The sequence below is a fragment of the Chironomus tepperi genome, unplaced genomic scaffold (assembly GCF_022539635.2).
Source record: "Chironomus tepperi strain 1889 unplaced genomic scaffold, CSIRO-AGI_Ctep_v1 contig_51, whole genome shotgun sequence".
Lineage (NCBI taxonomy): Eukaryota > Metazoa > Arthropoda > Insecta > Diptera > Chironomidae > Chironomus > Chironomus tepperi.
Genome location: NW_027226173.1, coordinates 7,878 through 17,142, shown reverse-complemented (window position 1 = coordinate 17,142; position 9,265 = coordinate 7,878). Strand labels below are relative to the sequence as shown.

At 35.4% G+C, this 9,265-nt stretch overlaps 1 protein-coding gene across 1 annotated transcript; it reads left to right on the top strand.

Annotated features, from left to right (window-relative positions):
• Positions 1 to 7,406: 7,406 nt before the first annotated feature.
• Positions 7,407 to 8,990, top strand: LOC139100007 (uncharacterized; the record flags this gene model as incomplete). The annotated part of the gene is made up of 1 exon (XM_070652583.1): positions 7,407 to 8,990. A coding segment is annotated over exon 1 (1,584 nt), but the record flags the coding sequence as incomplete, so codon positions are not given.
• Positions 8,991 to 9,265: the final 275 nt, after the last annotated feature.

Genomic DNA, 9,265 nt, shown 5'->3' with positions numbered 1-9,265 from the left:
TGACAGGAAATTATTAAACATTTTTTGAACTTATCCGAAGACTCTTTGCATTTCATATCCACAACAAACTCTTCAGCAGTTGAAAATATTTTTAGTAAATTCTTTCGTTGCATAATAAACGTGTAAAGCTTCATTCCACCTTGAAATCCATTTCCTAACGTAACCAAGCAAAACATATCGCGAATAAAGTCATCGCGGAATAAATATACATCATAGATGTTGATCGGGATATACGTCACAAAATCCAATATTAAAATCAATAGCAAAATGTTTGCATATTTGAAATCAGCTGACAGTAAACCACATCCAATCATACCAGATATGCGATCAATAAATTCAACAGCATTTCCGAATATCTCACGATTACTTGACTGTTCTGTGATTTTGAATAATTTCGACACAATCGAAAGCATCATAATTTTTAGAATATTTCAAAAGCTTTTAGAACTTTTTCAATTCAAAGTCCGTGTTTTTCGATGAATGTACTGCAACTGAATTGAATGAATTTGATGGAAAAATGCAATTGAAAGTAATTAACATAAAATAATTGAACTTAAATCACTGAATTTATGAATATTTAACATGGAATTCAATCTTGACAGCCTATAGCTTATGTAATAGCTCACCTAATCGGTTTAGTATCGAATAGATATCGCTTCAAATATGGTGAACTCCCGAGAACGAGTTTAATAATATGAGTCTCAAAATTCAATCTGCAGCAGTTTTTCCAACTTAAAATAAAACTTTTGATGTACCTAAATTTGATATTATTTTAATGACATCCAAAAAATTATAATTGCTTGAATGGAACCCGAATCGATAGTGTCTGTTGTCTGACATTCTAATCACTAAACAGGCAAAGAGACTGCTTTTAGGTACCGTAGTGATCTTTCTGTACCATGAAAGCTCGCTCTTTGCCTGTTTGTTAGAATTCCTACATTTACAAGTTATAAAAGTGATTTCAACAACTGTATATTGACATAGTTTTCATTTTAAGCTTCTCCACTCGAGCATTCATGTCGTATCAACAACAAAAAATCGATTTTTATCTAAAAATTCAATTCACAAAACAAAAAAAGAATTTCAATTTCAAGTTTTCCACTTCATTCTTAATTTGTATACATACACAACTCACCCTTTACATATTTGTGCTTGTGAATTGATTTAAATCGAAATCAATACTCATGCACATTCGAGAGAAAGAAAAAAAGGTCGTTTTGACTGTTTTGCTTTTCAATTTTAATCCTGATGATGTTGAAGATATGTTTGTTATATTCCTATCTGCATATCATTAACTCTGAAAAAAACTGCCAACTTCAAAGGGAATTTTTATTGCTTTTTTTCCCCACTAAGTATATACAAAGGGGAGTCAACCTAAATATTTTTTTGCTTATTTGGTTGAATGTATTCAATTATGAAAATTTTCTTTTTGATTACGGATATCAATTGAGTATCAAAGAACTTCCTATGTTGAATTTTAGAATTTATTTGATGGAGAGAATTATTGAAAGGTTTCTGGTTCCTGAGGCTAAATTAATAATTATTTGGGTCTTTAAATGAGATGTTCCCTAACAGACAAAGAACATACTTGCGAGAGCTTGCTCATCTTATACTATAGATACATACTAGATGAGCATGCTCGAGAGCGATGCACACACCTTTCACTGTTCTTGAGAGTATGCTAAAGGTTATGCTGTCATACTATTGTATAAGAAATAAGGTTGATTCCGAAAGTGCTTTTATGCTTTAAGTCTTATCGCAAAGATCAGAGGTTCAAGACTCAACATGATGAGGCATTGTTCACTTAAACTTACCTACTTACTTCATTGACCATACAAATCCACAGTGATCCATCGCTTCCATTAGTGGACGTCTTAAACTGGCTCTATCGATGGTTATCGATGTGCTAAAATGGAAGGAGTCCATGCAGGCTATATCAACAGCCTCCTTTCAAGAATTTTCACTTATTCGTACGGTACATGAAGCTTTCAATCATTTTACAGGCAGGAAAATCATCAGATAAGTGGTCTAGACCTCGCTTTAAACTATATCTTTGACACATTTCGCTGACTCCTTCTCAACCCATCCACAGCAAATAGCAAATATTCACAACTCAATCAACTTGCAGTTCCAAGAAGCAAAATCATTAATATCTCTCTCACATACCCCACATATATATATTAAGATGAATATAAAGATTGCATTACAATGTATGTTTATGACTGTGGTAGAAAAAAAAAGCAACCCGATCATAAATATACTCCACAAAAGGTCGTCTATGCCACAACCACGACATCACCACAATACAGTAAGCAGGAAAAAATAGTAGTAAAGTTCAATTATGTGTAGATTTTTATGAAGTCAAATACAAAGTTCTGAGGATGACTTTTTTTATTTTTGTGAAGTTGTTGGAGTTTTTTATGCTTAAGGAAATAGGTTTTGACATTAATGGAATAAGGAAATTGAGGTAGGATTGGAAAATTTATGGAATTTTAAGAGATTTTGATGTGAAATTGACATTAAATGCTGATTGGATTTTAAAGTAATTTTGGAATTGAGGAAAATTCATGAAAAAGTCAGTTTTTCCACAATCATTAAGAAGGTATCAATAGAATATCTCCAATAATATTCAAATGCAATAAAAATTTCATGCAAGAATTCCACTTTACCTTTTGTAACTACATACACGAGAGTCTATAACACGTTTAAGGTCGAGCATCATCATCGAAATCTTTTATTGATTTCTTGTTAAGTTTCCTAACGAAACGTGAAAATTGCTATTGATAATTAGAATTTCTTCTATTTATTTCTGTTTGAGCATCATCAATGAAGCATGAAAATGATTAAAATTGTTGTTATAATTGATAAAAATGGAGGCTTTCGACAGAGATTGTATATAAATTGGTATTTTGTAATTGAATTGCGATAGCATGAGGAAGAGCCATTTTCAGGCGACGTTTGGATGTGATTTAAAAGAGGCCATGGATCGCAATTGATCTGTACGATCACTTAAGTCAGTAAAGAAGTGAAAATAGTGGGATGGTCGTAAAAATAAGGAAGTTTTTTGTCAATATTAGAAGTATGAAGTCAAATTCATGTTGTTTGTGTCATTGAGCTTGCATTGAGCTATAAGATCTTGATTTTCAAGTCTCGAGCTATGCAACTCAATGGTAAGATGAGTCTGAGGTCATATTACTGATTTTAAGCCATTAAGAAGACAACATACATCAATTTTTCTAGATATTCCATAAAAAACTACACTAAGTAATTTCGAATTCCCTTAATCATGAATCCAATTTCTTTGCCGACAAGTCGGATATTAAATCTTCTCTTAAAAAGTCCCAATTCACCACAATCCAATGCATTTCCTTTTCCCTTTTGCATGCATTAATTAAAATTCAAATACAATAAAATTTCATGTTTAATTAAATTCTTTCCATTCTGTTCCTTTTCATGATTCTCGAATTTCCACTTTCGAGTGTCTTATAAGGAAGAGAAGCCACAAAAGCATTTGCAATTTTCAAAAACGTGATCATCGGACAGTCTCTTGGCTCAACATAGAATTTTCATTCCATCCACAACATTATTTCGGTTTTCGAGGCACGTTTGAGAAATATGCTATCGATGAATAGTTTTTTTGTTCCTTATTCTTATGTTATGCTGCTCTCTTTATCCTGTCTACATAATTGAACTTCAAATATTTGGTGATTCACCTCAAGCATGAGAATCTACTGATACCTTTTTGAAAGCTTATTTTTATTTTATTTTTTTAAAAAAAATCATAAGAATGTGTGGGAAATGTAGCTTTAATAATGTGTACATGATAAAATTTTGAACCCTCATTTGCCACTTGCATTCTCATAGTCATTATATTTGTGATGATACACCCCATGTTGTGATCGTAAAAACTTGAAAAATTATCGTCACATGAAACGAGCTTTTCGCTACATTTATGGAAATATTTTATATATGTTGTCTTCGTTTAGCGCAGGGGATTAGATGAATAGGATGTGGGGTGACACTTTGTCTTGGTTGATTAGAATTTGCTTATGTTGGAGAATCAGGAGAAAAAAGAGAAGAATCAAAATTCCGAAACACGGAGTTGTTCCTGTTCATCAGATAGGACATGAGGAACCCATAAGATGCATACAAAGTCTGGTTCTAACAAAACTTTTGTATTCTCCCAGCATAACATCAAATATCTTAAGTAAGAGGAAGTAAGCAGAGAAGGATCATAAACACAATGCATGAGTACATTCCTGATCCTATCTAAGAGAGATGCATATAAAGTCTGATCCCAACAATACATCTGCATACCACAAACATAACCTCAAATATCCTTATCAGCACCATCTTCAACCAAAAATTCAGCTTTCAAAAGCTTTTCTTCATCTGATTACTTATTCATACTCTGCATATTATTATGACTACATGTTGTTTAATAATAACATTCATATATCTGATTATGTTGAAATATACTAAAGCTTATTCAAACGTTAATGATATGATTGTACACATGCACCACTCTCGTCTGATTATAATGAGATACAATTTCTGTCTTCCTCACAATTTTTTTTTATTATTTATTTGGAATTTTTAATGAGAATCCTTTTCATGACCTCCTGTTGTTGCACGGTAAGCATGAAATCTGAGTCAATTTTTGCTTTTCTTATCATAATTGTCAGGAGAGAAGGTAGAGACAGGGATGGGATTTTGGATGTTTTATACTAGTGTTTAAAATTTTTAATTTCACTCTTAAGAGCGAAAATCAAAGGAGTCGAATTGAATAAAAAAACTCTTATTTTTATTTTACTCTTGAGCGAAATTGATCAATTTTCCTCACGCTCCTGAGAGCGAAATTTTTATTTCACTCCCAAAAAATTTCACTCTCAGGAGCAGGAGTAAAATTCTGAATTTCGCTCTTAAGAGCAGGAGCGAAATTGAATGCATGGAAAAATATTTTGGCGGTTATTGGCCATTATTGGCAATCATTTGATTGTTTCCGGTGTCCAGAAAGGTTACTTTCTTTTATGTTTGAACCCAAGTTGTCATTTTAAGTATTAGACATGAACTTTTAAGGTCTGGAAGTACTTCCTTTTACCATTTTTCTATGCCAAAATAACAAATTGTTTGAAAATTCTTAAAAAGGAAGACAATAATGATGCAAAAGTTGTGCTATTGCAAAATTTGATCTAAAATCGACCACTTTGTGCATTTAGAAGGGAGGAACTGACTATATCCAGTGCCTGAACTTCCAAAAACTTCATTTTCTTAAATATCGATCCTAATTCCATTTTTGAACTTTTTTGAAAAACATGTGGAACCGACCACTTCCGCTAGTTCCAGCACGAATTTTGATGCTTCTATCCACTTTAGATGATCCATATGACCCAATAGCCCTATAAAATGTTCAATAAGTCAATGATTTCTATGCTTAATATCATTTTTTCTTGAGAATTTCGTTATAAGATATTTCTTCCTGGAATTGCAATGGAAATCATTGACTTATTGAACATTTTATAGGGCTATTGGGTCATATGGATCATCTAAAGTGGATAGAAGCATCAAAATTCGTGCTGGAACTAGCGGAAGTGGTCGGTTCCACATGTTTTTCAAAAAAGTTCAAAAATGGAACTAGGATCGATATTTAAGAAAATGAAGTTTTTGGAAGTTCAGGCACTGGATATAGTCAGTTCCTCCCTTCTAAATGCACAAAGTGGTCGATTTTAGATCAAATTTTGCTATAGCACAACTTTTGCATCATTATTGTCTTCCTTTTTAAGAATTTTCAAACAATTTGTTATTTTGGCATAGAAAAATGGTAAAAGGAAGTACTTCCAGACCTTAAAAGTTCATGTCTAATACTTAAAATGACAACTTGGGTTCAAACATAAAAGAAAGTAACCTTTCTGGACACCGGAAACAATCAAATGATTGCCAATAACGGCCAATAACCGCCAAAATATTTTTCCATGCATTCAATTTCGCTCCTGCTCTTAAGAGCGAAATTCAGAATTTTACTCCTGCTCCTGAGAGTGAAATTTTTTGGGAGTGAAATAAAAAATTTCGCTCTCAGGAGCGTGAGGAAAATTGATCAATTTCGCTCAAGAGTAAAATAAAAATAAGAGTTTTTTTATTCAATTCGACTCCTTTGATTTTCGCTCTTAAGAGTGAAATTAAAAATTTTAAACACTATTTTATAGAGTTTAATGCATGCTACTGACTCTGTTATGGCTATTTAGTTCATGATACATGCTTCTCTGACTACTGACCAATTGAGGGGTACTGCTTAATTTGACCAAATGACGTCCATATTATAAATCCACCAAATTCTTGATTCTCGAATAATAGCTCGAGTACTTGTTCAAATGCATCTAAATATCCAGCTATAACCAACCCTGAACTACCCTCAACAACATTTTCCCCTTTAACATTATTATAATTTAAATAACAGAAACATTTTTCTTTAATCCTCTTATGTTAATACGGTCCGTACGAATAACAAATTGAAATTTTTTTTGCCATGTTGAGTAATAAAAAGCGAAGCAATATAAAGCATGTATTGGCGATAATAGAATTTTTTCGTACTATTTTGATATGCCAATCTATATACTTGATTTATTGCTCGTGCTTTACTTCCATTTGAATTAAATTTCCGTTCTTTGTTTCCTTACTTTATAACTTGACCGAGAAACACACAAGGAGGTGTAGCTTGGACTGAACTGACGTCTTTTAAATGCTTTTATTATTTACTTTACTAGCTTTGCACATAGCTTGAAGTCGACTAAGATTGTGTACGGTAAAGTCTGCTCGAGTCCATATAAAATATGCGTCGACTTCGAGTTCTGGCATTAAAGATCAATTGTGATCCATGAATGATGGCGGCTGAAACTAGCTTCAAGGCTGGGAAATACTTGTCAATTCCTAATACCAAGTTAATTACCGGACTTCGAACATGAAGGTTTATGCAGAACTGAAAGTCTACCATACTTAGGTCGATTCGACTTGGCTCAGCTTCTATGCTTATATCTGTGAATATACAGTTTTAAATAGGACTCGTCCAAAATTCTAGGACTGCAGCCTTGCCTGAACGGTAATATAAAGTAGTGTTTTGTCGAAAGCAGTGATGGTCAACTTGTGCGCCGTCATAATTATTTGGAAAGATCATTAACCGCAGGCCGTGTACGTTTTTAGTTAAGACTTTCAACCCAGGTGTGCTGTGAAAAATAAAAGATTGCACAGTACTGCTTTAGGTCTCCGTAAGGTGTGAGAATGCGGAACATATGCAGTCACGTACTGCACCTAGCCTAACCACACCATGTACCAACCTCACCTTCTCGAGGTGGAGACTGTCAATCCAAGCCACATAGTGGGGCGGAATCAAACGAGGCTCTGGTTTTCTTGGCATGTCTGGATGTCTTAGCTGGCAGCCCCAGCTCCAGAATAGGTTACGTCACGCTTGTAACGTTACTAACCGAAATCATTTTACAACTGAAACGTTAACAAAGAAAAACGAACGGAATAAAACGGCGACGATTTTTAGCTTCAATAAACGGACACGAATTGGAACATGGAACATACGGACATTGTACGATGCACCATCTAAATTGGAAGATCTTGTAAAGGAATTTAAAAAGGTTCGACTTGACGTCTTGGGTATTTGTGAACATAGGTGGGCCGACAAGGGAAAGATTAGTATACCAGGGGGCACAGAACAATTAACGTTTCTGTTTTCAGGAAGGCCACTTTCTGAAAAACGTGAAAGTGGTGTTGGGCTTCTCTTGTCTGCATCTGCTGGGAGAGCACTGATTGATTGGAGTCCCGTCTCCGACAGAATACTTGTTGCGAGATTTCGTACTCGTGCACGAAACGTGAGTATTATTCAGGTTTATTCACCAACCAACATGGCTGATACTTGCAGCAAAGACAACTTTTATGAGTTGTTATCAGCCACACTGAGTAATACCCCACGCGGTGACATTCAAATCTTGATGGGTGATCTAAATGCGAAAGTTGGTTCTGACAATTCTAACCGTGAGTTCGTCATGGGTAGACATGGTATTGGTACTGCAAACGACAATGGTGAACGTTTTGTGGAGCTGTGCACAAGCCATGGCCTTGTTATTGGCGGGACTGTCTTTATTCATAAGGACATACACAAAGTAACGTGGCACTCAAATGACGGAATCACGCAGAATCAAATAGATCATATCTCCATTAGCCACAAATGGAGAGGCTCTCTTATGGATGTACGGGTTTTCCGAGGCGCTGAGGTCCATACCGACCATAAGCTTCTGGTTGCTACATTAAAGATCAGACTTGCTGCAGACAAGCCACGTTTTGCAAATCACACACGTAGAGTAGATCCCTTAAAATTGCAAATTCCTCAGTGTCGGGAAAAGTTCAGGAAGGCATTGGAACAACAGCTTAATATAACAGCTCCTACCGACCCTGAACAGCACTGGGAACACTTAAGGAAGGCTTGCATAAATGCAAGTGAATCTACAATTCCTCTAGCACATGAGAGGAAAAAATGTTACATTTCGGACTCTACATGGAGCATTATTGAACAGAGGAAGCAGGCAAAACAAGCATGTGATGTAGCAAGGTCGCAGCAACAACGTTTAGAGGCTTTAGGGAGATATAATGCATTGGATAGGCAGGTGAAGCATTCAGCTAGGCAAGATCGTCGTACCTGGCTGAATAGTATTGCTGATCAAGCACAGGATGCCGCGAACAAACAACAATCGCGCGAGCTTTACCGTCTTACGAAACGTTTGGCTGGCCAATCTAGACCAGCAGATAAGCCAGTCAAGTCAGTCGACGGAACTCCTTTAACCAATGCTGACCTCCAAATGAATCGATGGACTGAACATTTTAAGTCTGTCCTCAACCCTCCATCAACATCAACACACAGAGACTTTTTAGACAATGTTCAAATTCCCGAACTTACGACTAACATTGACACAACCAGACCTAGTGTTTCTGAGGTTAGAGGAGCTATTGAAAGCATAGGATCTGGAAAAGCTCCAGGCCCTGACGGGATCGCGTGTGATCTTTTTAAGGCTCATCTGGATGTTACAACAGATCACCTTCACAAAATCATTGGGTCCTTTTGGGACTCGGGAACATTCCCAAAAGGTTGGAAGGAAGCTCTTCTTATAAAATTGCCTAAAAAAGGTGACCTCAGTCTGTGTGGAAATTGGAGAGGAATTGCACTCCAAAACTCTATCAACAAGATTACAGCCCGCATCATACTTGATAG